This window comes from Cydia pomonella, unplaced genomic scaffold (genome assembly GCF_033807575.1).
Source record: "Cydia pomonella isolate Wapato2018A unplaced genomic scaffold, ilCydPomo1 PGA_scaffold_85, whole genome shotgun sequence".
Classification (NCBI taxonomy): domain Eukaryota; kingdom Metazoa; phylum Arthropoda; class Insecta; order Lepidoptera; family Tortricidae; genus Cydia; species Cydia pomonella.
This window is the reverse complement of record NW_026907918.1, coordinates 54,517-81,066: the sequence shown is the minus strand read 5'-3', so window position 1 is coordinate 81,066 and position 26,550 is coordinate 54,517. Positions and strand designations below refer to the sequence as shown.

At 41.6% G+C, this 26,550-nt stretch overlaps 1 protein-coding gene across 1 annotated transcript; it reads left to right on the top strand.

The window, feature by feature from the left end:
- The first annotated feature begins 5,288 nt into the window (after positions 1-5,288).
- On the top strand, positions 5,289-25,726 carry LOC133534320 (zinc finger protein 11-like). Its single transcript, XM_061873431.1, has 11 exons — positions 5,289-5,528; positions 6,834-7,028; positions 7,475-7,570; positions 8,837-9,160; positions 10,065-10,441; positions 12,037-12,123; positions 12,455-12,551; positions 16,603-16,721; positions 19,851-19,932; positions 22,989-23,126; positions 25,460-25,726. The coding sequence occupies exons 1-11, from the start codon at positions 5,421-5,423 to the stop codon at positions 25,682-25,684; spliced, it is 1,848 nt and encodes a 615-aa protein (XP_061729415.1). The 5' UTR covers positions 5,289-5,420; the 3' UTR covers positions 25,685-25,726.
- The last annotated feature ends 824 nt before the right edge of the window (positions 25,727-26,550 follow it).

Here is a 26,550-nt window from a genome sequence, read left to right as displayed (position 1 = left end):
CGTCGTGTCCGTTATAGAAACAGTGAAATTGTTCTGATAAGAACAGTTTATAGATCGATCGATTGACACTCTGCGGTTAAGCAGAGAAACGGTGACGTTTGCTCTAACAAGAGCAGTTTTATGTTGCCCTGACAAGGGCAGTTTATGCATATGCGGAGCCTGCAGCATCCTCTTCGTGTCTTCTACCAGCGAGTATCAAGCAGCGGAGCGGGACACGGCGCACCGACGACACGATGTGCACCCTACGGAGGCCGGCCGAGAAAAGGACGGGAACGTTGGCTCGCTTTATTTTATAGGCGCGCGCGAATGCCGCGGCCACGCGCCGCAACCTCGCGCCCGCGCACCTCACCCCGCGCGTCCCGCGCGGCTACTATTATTTATCACGCTCTTTCCTGTATATAGATCTCTTTCTTACATTTCTCTAATTTTGTATAAATTACGCGCATTTTTGTAAATAAATTCATTCAATCTTGTACATAGCTAAAAACGTCTTTCACTCCAAGAACCTTCTGATACCTGCCTACATGGTACCTACATCACCATAGTGGTGACCACCGACTGAGCAGAAGAAATCAAGCAAGAAGCGTTCCAGATCAAAACTACGCTCGAGGACCTCGCGCTGCTCGCCGATAAAATGATGGAGCACACGCCATCATCATCGAACCAAATCGCCGCAGTCGCTCCTCCCGCCGTCATACCACCTTCGTTACCACCGCCACTACCTCAACCAACTGCGTCAGCTCTCGACACGCAATACCTCATCGGCGAAATAAGAAGACTCTCACTCGAAGTCGCCGAGCTTCGCTCGAGACCGCGTGAAAACTACAATCAACGCTACAGCCGCTCAAGCAGACGATTTCCATCACGTACCCGTAACAACTCTCAATCGCAAGATCGAAGACCGCGTAGCCCAAGAAACTCACCACTGCCGTACTGCCATTACCATCGACGTTTCGGCATGGACGCACAGAAATGCGCACAACCGTGCAGCTTCAAGCCGATCCCGCCATCATCACCAGCGTCGGAAAACTAAATGTAACGCTGGCTGCGGCGGAAACCGGCGTTACCACCAAATCCCACCGCCTCTTCGTACGAGACCGAACCAGCAAACTCGTCTTCTTGGTAGACACCGGCGCGAACATCTCCGTTCTACCAAGGACACCCGGCACGAAGGCGCAACCACTTCCATTTCAACTCTACGCCGCTAATAACACCGTCATTCCTACCTATGGCGAGAAGACGCTAGAACTCGATCTCAACCTACGCCGACCATTCCGGTGGAAATTCATCATCGCTGCAGTTTCGAAACCCATCATCGGCGCAGATCTCCTGGACTACCACCACATCGTCGTGGACATCACCAAGAGAAGATTGATCGACGGCAAGACCCTACTGTACACTAACGCACAGCTCTGTACTGACGCTAACATACCTACCGTGCGCAGTATAGACGTGCAACAGTCGTACCACAACATTCTTGCCGACTACCCTGGTACCACTCGCCTAACATCCATGAAACTCAGCCCGAAACACAACGTCGAACACTTCATTGAAACAACTGGACCACCACTTCACTGCAGACCACGTCCAATCGCACCGCACCGCTACGAACTCGTGAAGAAGGAATTTGCCAACATGATGGAGCAGGGCCTATGCAGACCAAGCAAAAGCCCTTGGGCATCACCTCTTCACGTGGTACCTAAGAAGAACGGCGAATTACGTGTGTGTGGAGATTACCGACGGCTTAACGCAATCACTAAGCCCGACCGCTACCCAATCCCACGCATACGTGATTTTACCTACCAACTCGCCGGCAAACAAATATTCTCAACATTGGACCTCAACCGCGCATACCAGCAACTACCAATAGCAGAGCAAGATGTCGAGAAGAGCGCCATCATAACACCATTCGGCCTATTCGAATTTCCGAGAATGTGCCCCGGACTCAAAAACTGCGGACAGACGTTTCAACGCTTTATTCACGAAGTACTACGCGACCTTGACTTCGTGTTCCCATTCGTCGACGACCTACTTGTTGCATCGGCCGACGAAAAAACACACGAGCAACACCTACGCGCCGTACTACGCCGACTCGAAGACTACGGCATAACAATCAACCCGTCGAAATGCGTATTCGGTCAGCCATCGGTCAAATTCTTGGGCTACGAAGTCAGCAAAGATGGCATACGACCGCCTACCGAAAAAGTGCAAACAATCATCGACTACCCTAAGCCGAAAAACATCGACGAACTTCGAAGATTTCTCGGCATGTTGAATTTTTACCGCGAAAACATCAAAAACGCCGCACAGATTCAAGCACCGCTCTGCAAATACCTACACAATGCGAAGAAGCGCGACAAGACAGAAATCAGCTGGGACAACGAAGCCGACGAAGCATTCAACGCGTGCAAAGTGAGCATACAAAACGCCGCCTTGCTCGCGCACCCCTCCCACCACGCACCGCTAGCAATCTTCTGTGACGCAAGCGACAAAGCCGCGGGAGCTTCGTTAAACCAATTCGTCAACGACGCTTGGCAACCACTTGGCTATTTTTCCAAGAAATTCTCCGACGCCCAGACTAGATACAGCACTTTCGACCGTGAGCTACTCGCTATCTACCTAAGTACGAAGCACTTCAGAAAAATGTTCGAAGGAAGAGAATTGATCATATTCACCGACCACAAACCGCTTACATACGCATTTACGAAAACAAGTACAAACAACGAGTCACCGCGCCGCACTCGTCAGCTGTTGTATATTAGTGAATTTACAACCGATATACGACACATTCCTGGAACCCAAAATGCCGCTGCCGACGCCCTATCTCGCATCGAAGCCATCTCCTGTCCATCTCCGATCGACTACAAACTACTGGCAGAAGCGCAAGAGCGAGATAGCAACACAATCAAAACACTCGCACAGCAAGATAACTTAATAATAAAACAAGTTGAAATTCCCGGAACTACCTACAAACTATTCTGCGAAACATCAACGCCGCACTTACGACCTTACGTACCAGAAGAGTATCGCCGTGCCGCTTTCAACGCAGTACATAACATCAGTCATCCCGGAATCAAAACGTCACGAAAACTCGTCGCACAACGCTACTTTTGGCCCGGCCTAAATGCCGATGTAGGCAAATGGGCAAAAGTATGCGTACACTGCCAACGCGCCAAGATTCAACGACACACTTCAAGCCCTCTTTCAAGTTTCCCGCCAACTACAAGGTTCGAACATATACACATCGACCTTGTAGGACCTCTACCTACGGCCGCCAGTGGACATCGCTACTTACTCACAATGATCGATCGCGCAACTAGATGGCCCGAAGCGATACCTTTATGCGAGATCACCGCCGAAGACGTCGCCAAAGCACTATACGAAGGCTGGATTTCCCGCTTCGGCTGCCCCGCTACGATCACGACCGATCAAGGACGGCAATTCGAAAGTCGAGTATTTGCGTCACTCACACGCCTACTCGGCATCGAAAGAACCCGTTCAACGCCGTACCACCCTGAATCGAACGCTATGATAGAACGTTTCCATAGAAGTCTCAAGGCCGCACTCAAAGCTAGACTACAAAGCGAGAAGTCATGGATCGACACAATACCTAGTGTTCTACTTGGACTACGAGCCGCACTACGAACAGACACCGGTGTAAGCCCAGCCCTACTCACTTACGGCTGCAGTGTACGATTACCCGGCGAACTATTATTACCTACGCGCGATGACGTCACCATGGACTCCGAATTCGTCGAGAAACTTCGAGCGACACTACAAAGCCTAACGCCGATATCAACGATCCCACATAGCACCAAGAGGCCTATATTCGTCCACCGTGACCTTCAAACCTGCGAACAAGTATTCGTACGAGTCGACGCTGTAAAGAAGCCGTTACAAGCACCTTACGACGGACCCTACCGAGTACTAAAACGCAACGATAAAGTATTCACCCTGCAGCTACCTAACCGCCAGATGAACATTTCGATCGACCGCCTAAAACCCGCATTTATCATCGCCGACACCGAGCAAGATATACCTACATCTACGAGCGCAACAGATATACCTACAACTACAAGTTCAACGACCGCAACGAACATACCTACGACAACATCGAGTACTACGCAACCTACGCTATCACCGAGTTTACCGACATCACAAGACACCAAAAACGACAACAACAACAACCAACAACAGAAAAAAGGCATCCTGAAAAGAAGAAACGGACCCGACACGACCACGACCACTCAAGTAAGCACAAGCACAACACGCCGAGGCCGCACTATTCGCCTGCCGGTACGCTTCGCTTGAGAGGGAGCCTGTGGGGACATATATACATACTTAAACATATACATCGACCGACGTCGTGTCCGTTATAGAAACAGTGAAATTGTTCTGATAAGAACAGTTTATAGATCGATCGATTGACACTCTGCGGTTAAGCAGAGAAACGGTGACGTTTGCTCTAACAAGAGCAGTTTTATGTTGCCCTGACAAGGGCAGTTTATGCATATGCGGAGCCTGCAGCATCCTCTTCGTGTCTTCTACCAGCGAGTATCAAGCAGCGGAGCGGGACACGGCGCACCGACGACACGATGTGCACCCTACGGAGGCCGGCCGAGAAAAGGACGGGAACGTTGGCTCGCTTTATTTTATAGGCGCGCGCGAATGCCGCGGCCACGCGCCGCAACCTCGCGCCCGCGCACCTCACCCCGCGCGTCCCGCGCGGCTACTATTATTTATCACGCTCTTTCCTGTATATAGATCTCTTTCTTACATTTCTCTAATTTTGTATAAATTACGCGCATTTTTGTAAATAAATTCATTCAATCTTGTACATAGCTAAAAACGTCTTTCACTCCAAGAACCTTCTGATACCTGCCTACATGGTACCTACATCACCATAACAGCATGACGTCAACGTTGAGTTGAGTTAGTAGTTCTCTTAGTGTGACCCGTTCATAATTACAAAAGCTACCAGAGTAGAGGTAGAGTCAGACTCAGACCCAAAGAGCATATAATCACTACGTTCTGTCAGACTCAGGCAAGTTGACAGCCCAGAGAGTGCAAGTGTTATTTTAAACTTCAAACTTCTATGAAATTATGATTTTAATACTTGCACAAGCTGGGCTATCAAAATCACTGCCAAGCCAACTCCTTACTTAAGTTACATCAAATCAGTCCCGATCATGTCCGATTTTGGGCACAGACTATTAATTAGTTCGGGCCCGTGTCTATGAGATGGAGGAGTTCACTGTCAGTGTGATGACAGTTCAGTTACTTCAGTTGTGTTAGTTAATTTATTCTCATTGTATTGTATTCGCTTCCAGTTAATTCAGTTTTTCATGAAGCGGAGTGCTTTTTGTTGTGGGTTTAAAACATTAATAAAATCTCTCCGCTCACGGTAATTCATATGCAAGATGAAGCATATTTGTGTAATTTGCACACTCCGGAAACCGCCGCTGACGCCGCTGGCCACGGAGCATAGGGAATTACTCGAGGCTATTGTATCTCCAGCTATTACCATGGTATGTTTCATGCGTTTTAGGGCGCCCGCTAGCTGGCGCGAGTGCACGGAGTGGGCGTACGCACGCGGGTGCCATTGTAGGTAAAATCCGTCGCACGTGTCCGCGCCTTATAGCGTTGCTTATACTATTTTTCGCTAACCAGCTCACTCGCTCCGGGTAACCGCGCCAGCTAGCGGACACCCTTACTCACAGAACTACAATGTGAATAACGTCAAATGTCATTGGGAGTATGGACATCAGAAATAATATGTGATTGCGTATATTATTTGCTTTTGTACCAGTTTATTCTAAGATATAATCACCAACCGTATCTCTTAAATACAACTTTTCGCATTCTCTAATCTGCTTCCGTCTTGGTACTTGTAACAGCTACTAGCGGTTGCTATGAAGTTTAAAAGTTGCTATGTTTTCCATTCGTAATCAAAACCATCTGTAAATAAAAATTTTGCTTCGCTGTAGTGGCTTGTGGTTTTCCATCATTTTGGCTTTCTAGTTGAGGTCTCTAGAACAGTAGTCACTGGTCTCTCATTGATCGCCATCCCTGTGACAGATATGGCCGATGTGTTCCTACTTCAGTTGTGCAATCCTTTTGCTTATGTGCATTAACAAATAGATCAAAGCTTAGGATTTGTACAATTTTATTGCTTACATACAATTGTTTGCTGTCACTACTCTTTTTTTGGGAGTTTTTATGTTAATTCTACTCAAAATCATAGGCTCTTTCAATCTTGATAGGACAAACAAGTGTCCCAAGATTTTTATTTCCATTCCATTACCTTTTTTCATAGACTTTGTATGGTAAGCAATAGAGGAAACAAAAATGTATGAAAATGTTGGGAGCCTATTTACAAGCTTTTATTTAGTTTCACCTGTCCTGTTGTATGTGCGTCTGTAATAATCCTGCAAGTTACGTTTGACCCACTTCCCGGTTTCCTATTGAGCTGAAATTTTGCATACATATGTAAGTCGGGTGACAATGCACTATTATGAAGACAGGAGGGAGGAATTCTGTGATAAAACAATGTAACCCAATTGTGTTTGGGGTTTTTAGAATTGTGTTGATGAGTATTATTTCCCTGTGGAAAGAAAAGTGCAGTCAGCGATATAACTTGTACCAAAAATGATTTTTGTATTGTGACTGAGTGAAAATAATAAGTAATTAATTAAGTAGTCTAGTGTAGTGAATGTACATATTAGGGTAGGTAATAATGGTTAGTATTAAGATTGTAACGTAATGGCGAACGCTGTAGTTACAATGTTTTTGGATAAGTAACAATAAAAATATATATAGTATGTGGTTTTCAGGCAGACCTCAGCGCTTGTGAAATCTTGCTGTGTATGGATTGCCAGGAGAAGCTGCAGTCCATACAGCAGTTCCAGAAGATGGCGCTGAACGGCCTCACAGTACTCAAGTCTGTGCTTTCTAAAGTGAACAATGCACCCACGGTACAGGATCAGAAAATACAAACACTAATAGAAATGAAAGATGGCCGGAAACTAGTAAGTTAAGATTTCATTTTATTTTATTTGATCTGGTGTTATCTGTACCCCGTTGTTTACTTTAAAAGTAATGGTAACTTTATTCTTCCAAAATTAAATCTGAGTGAATTATGGTGATGTTTACATATTATTGTACTGCAATTTAAGATCTCATAGGAACTCTGGTATTTCTGAAGAAAAAGTTAATTACCAGTACTACCACTACCTATGAGATAAAAAAAAATCAGAACAAGATAAGTTGGCATCGATTTAGACAGCCCAGACAGTGCAAGTGTTATTTTAAACATCTTTCTATGAAATTATGATGTTTACTTAACACTTGTACAGGCAGGGCTATCAAAATAGTTCAAACATAATTTTCTTCAAAAATTTGATTGAAATTTTAGATGCAAAATGTATTGATATTGGAGCAATAAAGAATATTTACTTACTTTTACTTGTTTCAGCTTGTGAATCCAATATCTGTTGTGGAAACAATTATAACCGAACCAGAACTGGAAGAACCAGCCAGCTTAGAACTTTCTGCGACTTCACCCGGACACGTGAGTTCTATTAGTTCTCTCTATCTCTTGTAAGAAATATTTCTGTGAGGCTACTACTTACCTACTGATGTGCCGAAATATACGCTGTCCTCGGGTTCGAAGTCTCGGAAGCTCAGTGTGAAGTCTTGGCAGAGCATGGGCTAGTAGTGATATGGGGTAGCAGTAGTGATGGCTGATAGAGCAGGCGTTCTACGATCATAAAGAATTATTCACTAGCAATAGTTCCTAGTCTTAAACTAAAATAAGTATATATACAACTGTATCTAAAATATTGACATGTGTATTATTACCAATAAAATAATATGATAATATGATATGATATGATAATATGATCTAATGTCATGAGTTCAAGTCTCGTGCGAGACAGTCAATTTTTACAGTGATAATTTATTTATAAGGTCTAAAATAATTTATTTCGAACAAAGTCCATAATGTGTGTAAACCCTAAACCCTTGGTCTAAACTAATATTATATTTTCTAAATTAGACCCATGTCTACCGTGAATGCGGAAGTTCGCAAATTGCGGGCATCTCTCACTGTCACTCTAATTATGCCGTAATAGGGAGTATTACTGCAATGTTCTGCCGCCAGAGAGCGGCACCATCACATCATATAAACCATAGAGTAACTTATACATACTATGTATGGAAGGTGGAGGTATGGAATACAATCTCCATGTACCAAAAAGTGTCCGTCACAAAACTTTAAATAGGTGGCGTTACAATACCTAGAATATTTGAAAAAAAAAAGCGCACTTCACTCCGTCAATAACGCCTACGACCCTACGTTCTTAGCTACTCTAGCGCTGCTCGGGAGAGATTTGGAACTAGTATTTATAGCTGACAGCTGGACACTTTTGCAACAGTATTAAGATTATATTCATTACCTCCACCTTCCATAATACTAGGCTTTAAACAGTTTTTTGACGAGTTTTACTATGACATTGATGCATCAAAGTGGTTTGTTTACAGAGGTCTATCGCGAAACGCGAAAATCGATATTACGTTATCTGGCGTCTTTATCGCTCGAATGTGCAAGAGTCATAGAGAGGCAGATAACGAAATTTTGATTTTCGTGTCTCGTAGTTCAAGCCCTCAGAATGTGGTAGTGGCGCCCTCTACGCAGAGTTTTGCGTTATAATCCCCTATTGGAGTAAAATAATGTCTTTGTGACAGCAAAAAAGTGGTTGTTAAATTATTGCGCTGCAGAGTTAACTCGGTTTAACTCTAGGCGCTTCTAAGCTCTTCAAAGTTATTCTTATTCCAGCCACACCCCCTTGCAGAGGAGATGGATATTAAATCGGAGCAACCTGCGTTCCCAGAGCAGCCCTGCTTAGACGTTGAATTGAAGCTCGAAGTACAATCCAAACATGAGACTGGAACTGAATTCGAACCTGAAATAGAGTTAAAATCGGAGCACTATGAATTTGACTCTGAGTCTGAATTTGATAATGCTTCTTTGAGTCGCTCTGTGGCTCAGTGTGACTCAGACTCGAAGATGAAAACAGAGGAATGTGATTTCACCAGAGTACAGAACATTGCGTTTCATACACGAATTATGAGCCCCTTGCAAACGAATCACGTTTATAAGGTGAGTGTTTATTAAAATAGTACATTACGATACAAGTGCGAAAAATAGGAAATTCGAAACGAGTGGCGATAAATTAAAACACGACCGAAGGGAGTGTTTTAAATCGACACGAGTTGCGAATTACCTATTCGCACATGTATCGTACAACGTTTTACAGTACATATGGCCCTTTAAATGTTCGACACAGTAACGTAATATGCTACTTCTCGCACTAGTGCTATAAAGTAGCTCCATATGTACTGTAAAAGCTTTTATCAAACCTTTTCTATGGTATATGTGGAGAAAATGCCGGGGAATTACTTGTATAATATATACAGGTATTTTTTGATATTCTTTATTTAAATGTAATTATGTTCATTCAAATGTTTATACGCTTGCTTGCACGCGGAATACAAGGATTCCTTTTATATTATTTTAAGACCAAATCTTACTGTATTCTCACAAATAAATAATCATATTTTGGTTAGAAAGACTCGTATTTGTATATGCACGTCGCTCAGATACAGAGAATAGCTTCGCTCCTTCTGCTCTACCGGCCTGCTGTAAGTAGAGTGTATCCGCAAGAGTTAGAAGTCACGAAAGTGTTCGTTCGTTCGTCGGCAAAATTTTAACGTATTACGTTACGTATTGTACATTCTAGAACAATTTTTTATTTTTACTTTTTACAGTAAAAAAATGATTGAAGGAACGTGTTAAAAAATACCAATTATAATATTGAGATAATTGAAAGTTTGTACGGAACCATCGATGCCTGAGTGACGAAATCACACTTGACCAGTTTATTTAAATTAGAACAACTCTTATGCCATAAGGAAGTCTGGTTATGATAAACCATACCAAGTGCAAAATAAATATTATAATACTGACTTGGATATCAAAATATATTTTTATTATTATTTTACAGACGATTGAAAACAAATATAAGCCTGCAATTTTAAAACAAGCACACAGACCACCAAAGGAACCTAGAGCAGCAAAAGTGGGTATAATAGCTAGAGCATACGCTGCCAAACAAGCTAAAGCAGCTTTAAAAGCTAGCGCAAACGCAGCTAAACAGGTTAACGTAGCTTCAGAAGGAGCACATGGAATTATAGAAGCAAATGTAGCTTCAGAAGAAGCACAAACAGTTGAAGAAGTAAACATAGCTTCAGTAGCTAGTGATAATGCATTTATAGAAATGACTGTCGCTTGTACAACTGAAATGGCAAACGAAGCTGAGAAAGCGAACGCTACAAATATTACTACAGAAGCAAACGCAGCAGTTGAAAAGGAAAAGGAAAGGTGACTATAGCTTTGAATAGTATATTATAGAACAAAGGCGTAAAGTAACCAATAGCAAAGGAAATTTGAAATAGAGCTGTATAATCAAAGAAAACTCTGTAGCCACCTTTCGACACATGATCTAAACTTTAAGAACGTCATTTGACTTTGATCCTTATCCTTTCGCTGATGTGTTAAAAATAAAAAAAATTGCTCATATAAGATAGTTTTTATTTATTAGGCTTAACAGTAGGGGCCTTATATGTTTTAGATACATCGTAGACGCAAACATAGAAGGGTTATTATTTTTACATCGAAGTTTAAAAGTTGTACACAGATTTTTGTCGGTCAAAGAGTTGATTCGCCCATTTAGGCTCGATTTATATACTCCACTTTTCACTTGGATTGCGAGTAATTTAGCATTACTATTGCCCACTCACAGAAATAAGTATCAAATATCAAACATTTATTCAGCAAATAGGCCACAGGGGCACTTTTACATGTCCATTTTTACAAACAATAAATTAAAAAAAAAAACAATTACAAATATCGAATCTATGAAATAATAAATACTTTATTAGAGATGTATACTGTCTCTAAATGTCAAATTACACAAAAAAAAACTATGATAAAAAAATAAAACCATAAAATACTAAAAATTCTTTAGAGATGTATAAGTCTCTAAGTGTCAGAGATAAAATATAAAAATATAAAAATAAGAAATATATAAGATTAAAGAAATGAGAGTAGCTGGCAGTACGGCATATGTAGGGCTTTATTGCTAATTAATTAAGGATCATTTTAGACAATAGTGCATGTATAATCATACATGCACTAGAGTATAAAAAATAATGTTATGCTTAAAACTAATTAAATAATAATCTGTACGTCAAATGGCGGTAAATGAAAACCTTTTTCACACATGTCACGCATTCGTAGTTTTTTTAAATTCCGAGACAAACTAGAGTCAGGGGCCGATTTTCGTATCGTTCGATACCAATTACCGTGCGAGATTTTTGAAAAATTTATGCAATTTATATTTCATTTGGAATAAACTGTCATCTCGACGATTCTGACGTTTTATGCCAAGAACGCAGAATGTCAGATTCGCAGAATGCCAGATTCGCAAAATGTCTGATTCTCAGAATGTCACATTCGCAGAATGGCAGATTCGCAAAAAGTAAGATTCTCAGAATGTCAGATTCGCAGAAAGCCAGATTCGTAAAATTTCAGTTTCTCATAATACCAGATTTGCAGGCATTTTTCGTATTCTGCGTTCCTGGCATAAAGCGTCAGAATCATCTCGACTGATATTAGAATAGAGGTCAAATCGAATTGCGCTTTTTCCCAGAGATGTTCGAAATTTGAATGTCAATACCAAATCGATTTCGATATGATAATGAAGCAATTACAACATTTTCGACACTAGGCGACAAATATCGACATATCGGGCCACATCCCATGTAAGGCGCGCGATGTTGCCAGACATGTCGAGCGAAGCCGGCAACGTCGCGCCTCTTCATCCGACTTCACTGGCGACACGTGTCGTGGATCGTGGGACATTTGTCGCCTAGTGTATCCCTGCCTTAAATATGATTGATTGATTCAATTTTCAGAGAGAGTAAGAAGTCGGAGCGCGTGCAGTGCGCACTCTGTGACAAAGTCCTGTGCCACAAGCGGAGTTTTCGGCAACATTACTATCTGTAAGTCAAAGGCGCATTATCATGGCCCGGTTTTTTACGGGCAAAACGTACCAGTCCAAGTGAGCTATTTATAGATCATAATAACAAATGATTGATTCGTTTTTATTGAGTGTAAATATCTGACAATGACTCCAGTCATTCTGACAATCAAACCTTATTCTGATAAAAAAATTGTTAAATTTAAATTTCAGTTAACTATGCCATTTATAGTTTCCTTAAATGTAATTAACAATACCCCGATATTAACGGAGTTTGAAATAAAAAAGGTGTAGTTGAGAGATCTTCTATCTTTAATTATTAAGTGACAATAATGGTTGTTGTAATATTGCAGACGGCACGCCGAGGCAAACCCAGTCAAGTGCGAGTTGTGCCACAAACAGTTCCGCAACGCAGGTGTGCTCCGCTACCACCAGTGTCCGCACAAAAAGGTAACAGTCAAGTGCGAGTTGAATAAGAATAATTTGCGCATAAACTTAAATAAAACCAAAATTATGAGCTTCAAACAACGAGTTGATAAATTACCAAAACTCACTGTCAAATACAAAGAGCATCTTATTGAAGAGACAGATTTGACGAAATTTTTAGGATTAAGCTTAGATAGTAAATTGACTTGGAAGGATCAGATTGACATTATATGTAAAAAACTTAAAAAAAATTTCGTATGCTTTATATAACCTAGCTAAAACTGACAACGTAACAGCAGTACTAACCGCCTATCAAGCCTATGTTACCTTAACTCTGAGATACGGCTTAATATTCTGGGGAAACTCCACAGACCGAGAAATGGCCTTTAAGGCACAGAAAAAATGTGTACGTTCAGTTTGTCGCGTTCCTCAAACCGAAACCTGCAAACCGAATTTCATTAAGCTAGACATACTGACATTACCCTGCCTGTATATTTACGAAGTAGCGGTGTATGTTAAAAATAACATTGGCCAATTTTCTGTTACCAATAGTGCTCGTCGTTGCAACAAAATTTATACAAAATCAATAAAAACAACTTACCTTGCCAAAAGTGTTTTCGGCATGGCTCCGAAACTTTATAACAAACTGCCAGACCATATTACTAAATTAGATGACATAGGATTATTCAAAAAGAGTCTGTTTAAATTTTTAGTTAGGAAAGCGTACTACTCGATTGGAGAATACCTGTCTGATTCAGAGTATTAATTAAGTAGGTATATGTATGAATGTCAATTATTAAATTACATTAAATTATATTTTTAAATTATAATTTATAGATTAAGTTTGTAGATATGCATGCACCATCTGGACAATATTTGTATGCCTAATGGCTAAGCATAGTGATACTTTCTTATTTACATTTGTATGATCTGTGAAAACCTATGTTTACAAATAAATATATGATATGATATGATATGTGCCACAAACAGTTCCGCAATGCAGGTGTGCTCCGCTACCACCAGTGTCCGCACAAAAAGGTAACAGTCAAGTGCGAGTTGTGCCACAAACAGTTCCGCAACGCAGGTGTGCTCCGCTACCACCAGTGTCCGCACAAAAAGGTAACAGTCAAGTGCGAGTTGTGCCACAAACAGTTCCGCAACGCAGGTGTGCTCCGCTACCACCAGTGTCCGCACAAAAAGGTAACAGTCAAGTGCGAGTTGTGCCACAAAAAGTTCCGCAACGCAGGTGTGCTCCGCTACCACCAGTGTCCGCACAAAAAGGTAACAGTCAAGTGCGAGTTGTGCCACAAACAGTTCCGCAATGCAGGCGTGCTCCGCTACCACCAGTGTCCGCACAAAAAGGTAACAGTCAAGTGCGAGTTGTGCCACAAACAGTTCCGCAATGCAGGTGTGCTCCGCTACCACCAGTGTCCGCACAAAAAGGTAACAGTCAAGTGCGAGTTGTGCCACAAACAGTTCCGCAATGCAGGTGTGCTCCGCTACCACCAGTGTCCGCACAAAAAGGTAACAGTCAAGTGCTAGTTGTGCCACAAACAGTTCCGCTACGCAGGTGTGCTCCGCTACCACCAGTGTCCGCACAAAAAGGTAACAGTCAAGTGCGAGTTGTGCCACAAACAGTTCCGCTACGCAGGTGTGCTCCGCTACCACCAGTGTCCGCACAAAAAGGTAACAGTCAAGTGCGAGTTGTGCCACAAACAGTTCCGCAACGCAGGTGTGCTCCGCTACCACCAGTCTTCTTCTTCTTCCTCGCGTTGTCCCGGCATATTGCCACGGCTCATGGGAGCCTGGGGTCCGCTTGACAACTAATCCCAAGATTTGGCGTAGGCACTAGTTTTTACGAAAGCGATTCCGCTCAGCTATGAGTGACTTTATTTCAGCTGTAAGCCATGGCTCGGGGTAGTGCTTGTCTCGAGTAGGCCTCAAATGAGCGTGCTTATCAAAAGTCGCGAGCAAAACGTTATTAAAGGTCCCTAACTTCACTTCAATATCGTCAGTCAACTATAAGGCTGACCAGTCCGCGTTGCGCAGATCATCTTGGAGAGTCTGAAGGTCAACGTTGTGGAGCTTACGGCGTCAAACTATTTTATGACGCGTCTTGGGGGCTCGGATTTTGAATGAAGCGAAAATAAGGTCGTGATTGGAGAAAGCTGCTGCATTAAATTGGCCATGGCAAGCCACAATTTCAGAGGACAACGTTAAAATTAAATTTGTAAAGAACAAAGTGATAGAAAAGTATATTAGCCGCATTTTACGCGCGAAAGCGCGGGAAGTACTTATCGACCTAACCTAACTAAAACACAAGTTATTAGTTTCAGAAACTATAAAACACTTTCTCTATGTTTGAATGTTGCAGAAAGTGGGACTTTGATTGAAGATGTAATTAGTATATCTTTTTGTATATCTTGGCATTACTATAAACAATTTTTTGAATTGGAAGGCGCATATTACTAAAATAAATAAGATGATTTCCAGTCAGTGCTATGCCCTGTCAATACTTTCAGGACCTTTCTCTGAGGATGTTGCCAAAAAGTTATATTATAGAAATGTGTTTCCTCTGTTACGTACGGTGTTATTTTCTGATGGAACTCGGTAGACATTCACAGTACATTTATCCTCCAAAAACGATGTTTGCGTACAATATACCGCATGCATCAGTATGCATGTTCAATGCTTGTTCAGTAACAATCCTTAGGTAATTTGTTTAGAGAAAAGCGGTTTCTTACTCTTACTGGAACATACATTCTAGAACTTTGCCTCTTTATAAAAAAATATTACGCTTATTTTAGGAGCAAATCCTCGAGATAATCTCAGAGAGCAGTACAAGTTTAATCTTGTATGTCCAAAATCAAATAACTCAATGTTTTACAGAAATACATTCAATACTGCAATACGTGTTTTCAATGCCCTGACAGTTACTAACTATACTAGCTTACTGACTAACTTATAATTATCAAACTAGTAATCCCAAAAAAACTCATTTAGGGTTTATAATACATTTTCAATCAACCAACTCATTACTTAAATTTAAAACGATTCCCCTCTAACGTTTTTATTTCAACTGGCATAAATCATTTTCGAAATCCGCACTCGCTAAAACCTATAAAACGATATCCATGACGACTTTTATGACATAGAACATGACCGCCATCTTGGATTCTAAAATGGTCATCACTTTCGGAATTTGTACTCCCTAAAACCTATAAAATGACATTCATGACGAAATTTATGCCATACTGCATGGCCGCCATCTTGGATTCCAATATGGACATCATTTTCGAAATCTGCACTCCCTAAAATCTATAAAACGACTGTTATGACATATACTGTAGCGAAACGCTACTACATCTGTCGTAGTTTAGTGGAATTACCGCCGTGCCTTGGTCAGGTTGTTTTTAGTGTTTTGGCCATGTTTCGCTGATGTTGATTCACGCAGATACCGTTAGGTGGCGCTTATAGCAAAAACGCGAAAAACGCCGACCTTCTTCGTATAATTCCTGGCCGTTTCTAATAAATTAAGTGCATATTTGCGCTTGTTTTGAATTTAATTTTTTATGGAATATTCGAAAAAGAGAAGATTGAAGTTGTTTTTTAGGGAGATGGTTTTGTGAATTTGGAGTGGAAAAGTCGTTTGTGTTTCCGGGTCTTTTTTAACCAGTTTTGCAATTTATAGCCAGTTTGATAGTCAACACGAAGTAAATCCACGGGTGGAGAGGCTCCTCGTAAACAGTTGGTCACCAAAGCCGTGCGCAGGTCGGCGCTAAGCAGTGGTGGAGTGAAGAAACCTCATCGTTGTCGCCCGGTCTGCTGCCACACGCGCTCGCCAGGAAGCGAGTGAGGCTTACCTCGTCGGCCCGTTTGAAGTCGCTAGCTTGTGCGCCATCCATGCTACACAAGTAAATTTGAATCCAGCTGCCGGTACCCTTGCGTGTGCTTCCACATTTGTCCCCTTTACCCTGCTTCCCCTGAACTTCAAGACCGAAATATTTTAAATTTTTAACGTTAGTTTTCCAGTTCCAATTTTTATAACCAAAGCTAATTATTTCTTCTTCTTCAGGCCGCCCCGAGGCCGGCGCCGCGGACGTGGTGCGCGGAGTGCGCGCGGCAGTTCCCGACCCGCGCGCAGTACCGCGCGCACCTCCTCACCCTCAAGCACACGCCGCGGGCCCTCTACAAGTATATGCCACCATTTCTATTTTCTGTTTATAACAATTTTTAGGGTTCCGTAGCCAAATGGCAAAAAACAGGACCCTTGTGGATTCGTCATGTCTGTCCGTCTGTCCGTCCGTATGTCACAGGCACTTTTTTCCGAAACTATGAGAACTATATTATTGAAACTTGATAAGTAGATGTATTTTGTGAACCGAATGAAGATTTTGACACAAAAATTGAAAAAAAAAAAAACAATAAATTTTGGGGGTGTTTTTACTTAGAACTGAAACTCAAAAAATGATTTTTCATCAAACCCATACGTGTGGGGTATCTATGGATAAGTCTTCAAAGGTTTCTAATATCATTATTTTCTAAACTGAATAGTTTGCGCGAGAGACACTTCCAAAGTGGTAAAATGTGTCTCGGTCCCCCTCGCCCCTGTAACTTCTAAAATAAGAGAATGATAATACAAAAAAAATATATATGATGTACATTACCATGCAATATTACACCAAAAATTGGTTTGAACGAGATCTAGTAAGTAGTTAAAAAAAAAAACAATAAATTTTGGGGGTTCCCCATACTTAATACAACAGAAACACAAAAAAAAAATCATCAAACCTATACGTGTGGGGTGTGGGGTATAGGGAATGCAAACCGGTTTTAACCGAAACCGAAAAAACCGGTTAAAACCGGTTTTTTGACGGAAACCCAAAACCGGGTTTTTAGAATTTGAAAAAAACCGGTTTCGGTTTTATTCGGTTTTTTATTTATTTAACTAAGTTGCATGTTTTATTCATTATAAGGGTGTAAATCGGTCCTAAACCGGTTGAATCGACATCAAATCAAATAATGTGGTGTTGTGTTAGTTTGATCAACAAACCAAAAAAATAATTTTATATAATTGGTTTGTTCCTATTCCTAGTTACAAATAACATTAAGTCATTTGACAATTCCCATACAATACAATATAATAGTCAGATATTCTGTCTTTAATTTCGTGATAAAATCGTGTATATACGAGGGCTGCTATTTATATATCCGGAAACCGGGATTACAATCTTCTTAAATAGTATATTTGACCTCCATGGTAAAATTTGAACTTGTTTAAGTATTGGCTGGTATATTTTTTCTTTCTTATTAACGTTTTGTTTTTGACGGGTTTTAAATGTCATCTCGCTGCAAGAATGGAACTCACTCGTGAAAATATTCGTGCTATGATTTATTATGATTCTCGGCGTGGTTTAACGCAACAACAGTGCATAGATCAACTAACTTCAACTTTTGGTGATGAAGCTCCATCTAAAACTACTGTGTATCACTGGTTTAGTGAGTTCAATCGTGGACGTAGTATGCTTACGGACGAAGTTAAGGCAGGTCGCCCGAAATCGGTCGTACCACAAAATATTGAGGCTGTGCGAAAACTTATAATGGACGACCGACATGTTACGTACCGCGAGATAGAGTCGACTCTGGGTATTTCTATGACTAGCATTAATAGAATAGTACATGATCATTTAGCTGTAAAAAAAATTTGTTCGCGTTGGATACCGCACAACTTAACTAAAGAGCAAAAAGATGCTCGCGTTGAATGGTGCAATAAAATGTAAAAAAAAATATAACCGTGGTGACTCAAAGGCCGTTTATAACATCTATACAGGTGACGAATCCTGGATCTGCATGCGATCCCGAAACGAAGCAACAATCAACGGTATGGGTGTTTCAAAATGAGCCGAACCCTACGAAAGTTACTCGTGCAAAAAGTACATTGAAACAAATGGTGGCCTGCTTCTTCGGTATTAATGGCCATGTAGCTACACTGCCACTAGAAAACCGTAAAACGGTTAATTCAGATTGGTACACGACCATTTGCTTACCGGAAGTATTTGAACAAATTCGTAAAACTAACCAGCGACGAAGAATCATTCTTCATCATGACAATGCCAGCTGTCATACGTCACGCGAAACAACTCTATTTTTGGAAGGTCAAAATGTGGAATTAACGGGTCATCCGCCGTACAGCCTTGACTTACCACCCAATGATTTTTATTTATTTCCCAATATAAAAAATAAATTACGCGGTCAACGATTTTCGACCGCTGAAGATGCTGTCGACGCATTCAAACAACACGTTATGGAGGTACCTCAGGCGGAGTGGTAGAAGTGCTTCAAAAATTGGTTCACACGAATGCAAAAGTGCATAGATCATCAAGGGGAATACTTTGAAAAACAATAAAACCATTTTCAGCCGTGTACGTTTGTTTTTTTGTTTCCGGATATATAAGTAGCAACCCTCGTACTATACTAGCATTCGTTTTTACACGTGAAGCAATCTTTTCTTTATTCCATGGCGATGAATTTAAGAATTGTTGATTCTAAAAACCGAAACCGGTTTTAACCGGTTTCGGTTTTTTTTGTGGTAAAACCGAAGAAAAAACCGGTTTTGAAAAACCTCCGGTTTTTGCATTCCCTAGTGGGGTATGAGGTCTTCAAAAATGATATTGAGTGTTCTAATATCATTTTTTTCTAAACTGAATAGTTTACGCGAGAGACACTTCCAAAGTGGTAAAATGTGTCTCCCCCCCTGTAACTTCTAAAATAAGAGAATGATAAAACTAAAAAAATATATGATGTACATACCATGCAAACTTCCACCGAAAATTGGTTTGAACGAGATGTAGTAAGTCGTTTTATTTAATACGTCATAAATGGTACGGAACCCTTCATGGGCGAGTCCGACTCGCACTTGGCCGCTTTTTAGCACCGGAAACTGGTACCGCACATTACCTGTTCGCTTCCCCGCATCACTCCCTCGGAGGAGAAATTAGGCATTTTTGGGATTAGTCCGGACGATTTTTTCCTTCACCGAAAAGCGATTGATAAATATCAAATAATATGTCGTACATAAGTTCCGAATAACTTATTGGTACGAGCCGGAGTTTGAACCCGCGACCTCCGGTCGCACGCTAGGCCATCAACGCTACAAAATAAAGTATCAAATTATTTTTTGTGAACAGTAGAAAATAGCAATTATACCTGTGACGTTATTATGTAACAGTCGCCGACTGCCAACTTGAAGCGAACGGGTAGTAGGTATGTTATTGTATGTGGTGGCCAACCTAGTGCACTTAACACTTGTTGTAATACTTTCAGATTCGAGTGTGAAGTGTGCAAGAAGCGGTTCCGGCACCGGCGCTGGATGCGCGACCACCTCGACGCCGCGCACCGCGGCCTGGTAACTGAACAACACACACACACACACACGCACGCACGCACGTACGCACGCACGCACGCACGCACGCACGCACGCACGCACGCACGCAAACACGCACGCACCCGCGCACACGCGCACACGCGCACACGCGCACACGCACACACGCACACACGCACACTCACACACTCACACACTCACACACACACACTCACACGCACACGCGCGCACACACACACACACACACACACACACACACACACACACACACACACGCGTTTTTACACAAAAAGAAAATGTTACTGATAAAACTATCACTGAAAATGAATTGTTCTTAATTTTGGCAAACCTAATTATTGCAAAGTGTTTCTTGTCACTTTTAGATATTTGTTAATAAGGATAATTAGCCCCCATAGCATAGTATCTATCAAAAAGGCGTTTTGCACTAAATACCAAAATTTTTTACTCTGAAACTATACTTCACTTTTTAAGCAATTTTGACGTGTCTTTTTATTGAAAAATGCTTTTAAAAAATTATTTTAAATTAAATTTATTTAAGCATTAAGGAAAGAAATGGAAAGATTCGCACACATCTGGTAGACCTTCGTGGTTTAGTTGGCAGAATTGATTGGACCGGTGTTCCGATTATCGCAGGTTCGAGTCCTGCCGGAGGTGTACATTTTTCCATTTGTCCTACATATATTGTAAATGATCTTGTATTATTTAAAATTGCTGTATATTTTTTCAAAATGTTTAATATAGAGACACGTCAAGATCGTTTACCTGCTTTCTAATCCTAAAAAAAAAACAAAGCATAGATGAATTTCAGAAAAAAAATAGGATATTTTAGTCTTTAAATTAAATATGATCAACAATACACTGTAAACTCTTTCGCGTTCATTGTGAGCACGCTGTATGTTAGAGAGTACGCTAATACTAAAATATCAGACACTGTAGCAAAATTGCTACATAATCAACGTCTGTCGGTTTATTTTTGAACTTCTTCTTCTAGTTGTCAGCTGGCTCAGTTCTCTTTCTGTTGTCTCTCCATGCGGTTTCATAATTCAGGCGTTGATGGTTAGATCGCGCTTTTAGCAAAAAAAAAGAAAGCGCCGACCTTTTTTTCGTATAATTCTGGCCGTTTCTAATAAATTAAGTGCTTATTTGCGCTTATTTAGAATTTAAATTTTTATGGAATATTCGAAAAAGAGAAGATTGAAGTTGTTTTTTGGGCAGATTGTTTTGTGAATTTGGAGTGGAGAAGTCGTTTGTGTTCCCGGGTCGTTTTAAAACCAGTTTTGCAATTTATAGCCAGTTTAATAGTTAACACGAAGTCTTTTTAAGTGCGCGTAAATCCACGGGTGGAGAAGCTCCTGGTAACAGTTGCATGGCTACCAAAGGCGCGCGTAAATCGGCGTTCGAAGAGGAGAGGCTTCTCATAAACAGTTGGTCACCAAAGCCTTGCGCAGGTCGGCGTTAAGCAGTGGTGAAGTGAAGAAACCTCATCGTTATCGCCCGGTCTGCTGCCATACGTGCTCGCTTTTTTTTTTAACCCTGTTTCCCCTGAATTTTTTTTTTAAATTTTAACGTCAGTATTTTCTAGTTCTAATTATTTGTTGTGTATTTTTGTGTCATATTTTTGTTTTATCCATTTGCTAAAGTTCTGTGATCCGCCATACTAAATTTTCCTCAAAATTCTGAAAACCTCTTTTGTCGGGCTGTTTAATTAACCGGTTAAAAATTTAGGTATCATTCGCCATCGTATCAACCCCCATAGTCCATAATATTCATCACATTAATTCATTTTTTTTCTCTCAATTTTCAGCCGTATTTTTTTATTTTCCTTTCAGTTTTACCCTTCTTCCCCCTTATGCGGAAGGCAGACTTTTAGTTCTACTATTAAAAAGTGATTTTGGTAAATTTTAAATTTTTTATACAGGGTGAAATTTAATTTTGATTTTTTTGAAAAAAAATGTTTTAAAATTATACGTAATCTACAAAAGTTGTTGTTTTACTGCAACACATATTAAAAGAAGATTTTAAGGGAGATTTCTGTGTGAGATTGTCCCCGAATATTTATCTCATATTCTTTTCTAGAATATGAGTTTGAACACATATAATAAAATAAGTGCTAATTATTTTTCATGTTCTCTGTTCTAAGAGATGTTCTCTGGCCTTAGGGCTGCTTAAGAGTTATTTTATGTTATATGTATTTGTAAATAGAAGTCAGAATATTTAATAAACTCATAAAATGTATCATTTTTCATTAAAGAAAATATTGATAACTTCGGTTTTATTTTATACTGCGTAAAATATTACGTGCACTCATATACAATTTGGAAGTGTTTTAGATGAACTGATTTAGATGACATCAGAACTTATGCAGATAAAATTTCGAATAAGTCCACAACCGATGAAGAATGCTTGTATAAATTCGCTCCACTCACGTCAGTGGAAATAGAAAGAAGTTTTTCGGCATATAAATGGATTTTAGATGTAAAAAGAAATAGATTGAAAATAGAAAACATCGAAAAAAATATGATCTGCTATTATATGCTTATAAACATGTTAATTTATTGTATGAGTTCATAATTATATTGTATTGTGCCTACTTGTTATCTGTAACATTCTTTGTGATTCATTAATTAATGATTATATACAATATCATTAATCTTATCCCCGTTATATACTTACTGAAATGAGAATATATTATTTTCCTTTACCGATTCGAATGCTGGAATCCCGGGGAATATCCATATTAACATAAGGATTGAGGTCATTGACACCATGTGGCACGGGTCGTGCCGATCACTGCTGATTGCTCAAGTACAATCTCGGCCATCTCGGGCCAATGATGTACGAAATGACATTGATATCTATGAAGTTTTCAATTGTTTGTTTCAGTAATAATATCAGTCTTAAAACCGGTTAATTTTTTTTTTTCATTTAAATATTATGATGAAAAAAGAACTATGCCATTTAGTTTCCTTCTATGTACACTTACTGAGCCATCCGCCGAAGATAACCTAGTTTTACAAAAACACCGTGCACGTACACACGGAAGGGTTCCGTTGTTTCAGAAAAAGTACTCGTGCGACAGATGCGACTCTTCGTTCGGCTCGTTCACGTCCCTGCGGCGCCACGTCGCGCGCGACCACGACAAGGTAGTCGCGCCGCGGGCAACGCACGTGTGCGACCTCTGCGGGAAGACGTTCAAGGTAATGATGAGAAGGGTTCTGTTTGAGAAACCATACGCGTGCGATAGATGGGACGTACGACAAGGTAGTCGCGCCGCGGGCAACGCACGTGTGTGATCTCTGCGGGAAGACGTTCAAGGTAATGATGAGAAGGGTTCTGTTTGAGAAACCATACGCGTGCGATAGATGGGACGTACGACAAGGTAGTCGCGCCGCGGGCAACGCACGTGTGTGATCTCTGCGGGAAGACGTTCAAGGTAATGATGAGAAGGGTTCTGTTTGAGAAACCATACGCGTGCGATAGATGGGACGTATGACAAGGTAGTCGCGCCGCGGGCAACGCACGTGTGTGATCTCTGCGGGAAGACGTTCAAGGTAATGATGAGAAGGGTTCTTTTTGAGAAACCATACGCGTGCGATAGATGGGACGTACGACAAGGTAGTCGCGCCGCGGGCAACGCACGTGTGTGATCTCTGCGGGAAGACGTTCAAGGTAATGATGAGAAGGTTTCTTTTTGAGAAACCATACGCGTGCGATAGATGGGACGTACGACAAGGTAGTCGCGCCGCGGGCAACGCACGTGTGTGATCTCTGCGGGAAGACGTTCAAGGTAATGATGAGAAGGGTTCTTTTTGAGAAACCATACGCGTGCGATAGATGGGACGTACGACAAGGTAGTCGCGCCGCGGGCAACGCACGTGTGTGATCTCTGCGGGAAGACGTTCAAGGTAATGATGAGAAGGGTTCTTTTTGAGAAACCATACGCGTGCGATAGATGGGACGTACGACAAGGTAGTCGCGCCGCGGGCAACGCACGTGTGTGATCTCTGCGGGAAGACGTTCAAGGTAATGATGAGAAGGGTTCTTTTTGAGAAACCATACGCGTGCGATAGATGGGACGTACGACAAGGTAGTCGCGCCGCGGGCAACGCACGTGTGTGATCTCTGCGGGAAGACGTTCAAGGTAATGATGAGAAGGGTTCTTTTTGAGAAACCATACGCGTGCGATAGATGGGACGTACGACAAGGTAGTCGCGCCGCGGGCAACGCACGTGTGTGATCTCTGCGGGAAGACGTTCAAGGTAATGATGAGAAGGGTTCTGTTTGAGAAACCATACGCGTGCGATAGATGGGACGTACGACAAGGTAGTCGCGCCGCGGGCAACGCACGTGTGTGATCTCTGCGGGAAGACGTTCAAGGTAATGATGAGAAGGGTTCTTTTTGAGAAACCATACGCGTGCGATAGATGGGACGTACGACAAGGTAGTCGCGCCGCGGGCAACGCACGTGTGTGATCTCTGCGGGAAGACGTTCAAGGTAATGATGAGAAGGGTTCTTTTTGAGAAACCATACGCGTGCGATAGATGGGACGTACGACAAGGTAGTCGCGCCGCGGGCAACGCACGTGTGTGATCTCTGCGGGAAGACGTTCAAGGTAATGATGAGAAGGGTTCTTTTTGAGAAACCATACGCGTGCGATAGATGGGACGTACGACAAGGTAGTCGCGCCGCGGGCAACGCACGTGTGTGATCTCTGCGGGAAGACGTTCAAGGTAATGATGAGAAGGGTTCTTTTTGAGAAACCATACGCGTGCGATAGATGGGACGTACGACAAGGTAGTCGCGCCGCGGGCAACGCACGTGTGTGATCTCTGCGGGAAGACGTTCAAGGTAATGATGAGAAGGGTTCTGTTTGAGAAACCATACGCGTGCGATAGATGGGACGTACGACAAGGTAGTCGCGCCGCGGGCAACGCACGTGTGTGATCTCTGCGGGAAGACGTTCAAGGTAATGATGAGAAGGGTTCTTTTTGAGAAACCATACGCGTGCGATAGATGGGACGTACGACAAGGTAGTCGCGCCGCGGGCAACGCACGTGTGTGATCTCTGCGGGAAGACGTTCAAGGTAATGATGAGAAGGGTTCTGTTTGAGAAACCATATGCGTGCGATAGATGGGACGTACGACAAGGTAGTCGCGCCGCGGGCGACGCACCTGTATGATCTCCGCGGGAAGACGTTAACGGTAATGATGAGAATGGTTCTGTTTGAGAAACCATACGCGTGCGATAGATGCGACGTCGAGCCGCGCGCGTCCACGACAAGGTGGTCGCTCGCGGGCGACCTTTAAAGTGATGATGAGAAGGGTTCCGTTTCAGAAAACATACCCGTGCAACAGACGCAAGTTAACACATTCATTGCCAAGAAAAGAACCTGCTAGATAAATGAGAAGTGAAAAGGGAGCCTCAGACCATGTTTGTCGATGACATGTAATTTGAAACATTTATTTACCGCCCTAGAGATTTAATATAGTATTATTAGTAATGAAATATATCAGTTTTTTAACGTGCAGGTTAAAAAGTCGCTGGAGGAGCACCTGTTGTCGCACTACGGGTTGCGGCCCTTCACGTGCGCGGCGCCGGCGTGCGCGGCCGCCTTCTGCTACCGCGCCGCGCTCTACACGCACACGCGCCTCAAGCACGCGCCCGACAAGAAGGGACGGAAGGATCAGGAACATGACGAACAAATGGATGACGAGGAAAGGCCTGAATACTTGGAATTACAATTCGATGACTGATTACTATTTACTAATAATAATAAATGAATTACCGTACCCGAGTTAGTCTCGTCTTCTCTGATACCTCTAAATGCTTTAACCGTTCGTAAACTGCTTCATACAGATTTCGCATGAATATGGTCTCTCCTCTAAATGGATCCGTCCATGTCCTGCAAGTATTTGACCAATTGCCTCATTACTACTACAATAATATTTCAACTTTAAGCGTATTATTTTTGATTTGATATGTTATTGCAATGCAAAACGAATGTGGGTTAACGCAATATTGCTTATCAGTATCCTGTAAAAAAAAAATCTCAAACAGTTTCTTACAGATTTCACATGCATATGGTTTCCTCCGTAAATGGATCCGTCCATGTTATTATTATTAATAATTTATTCTCATAAGGCACGGTACGTAGGTGCACCATTAAAATAGTACTGACAAACTGCGAAGCGGTTTTATGGCAGTTACTTTCGCTCTTGATATACATTTGTGTCAGTTAAATATAAACATGCTATATTAGTTTAACTTAATAACTTAGTATGCAAAATTAATTATATTATTCTAATTAGCCTTCAGGGTCAGCAAAGACGGGCCAACTTTTTATAGGTTTCCATAATGAGTTGAGCTCTCTCTACTGCTCCTGTGGCCAATTATCTATTAAATATTGTATCTTATTTCTTCAGCAAACAATTTTTCTGGAAGCGCATTAAATATTTTAGATACCAAGTGTTAACACGTCCGTTCTCCATAGTAATTAATGGATTTAATGTGCTGTAGATATTTGTTAAAAATTGGTTTTCGGAAACTGTTCCTTGCAGATTTCACATGAATATGGTTTTTCACGTCAATGGACCCATCCATGTATTTGTTTTTATAGAAA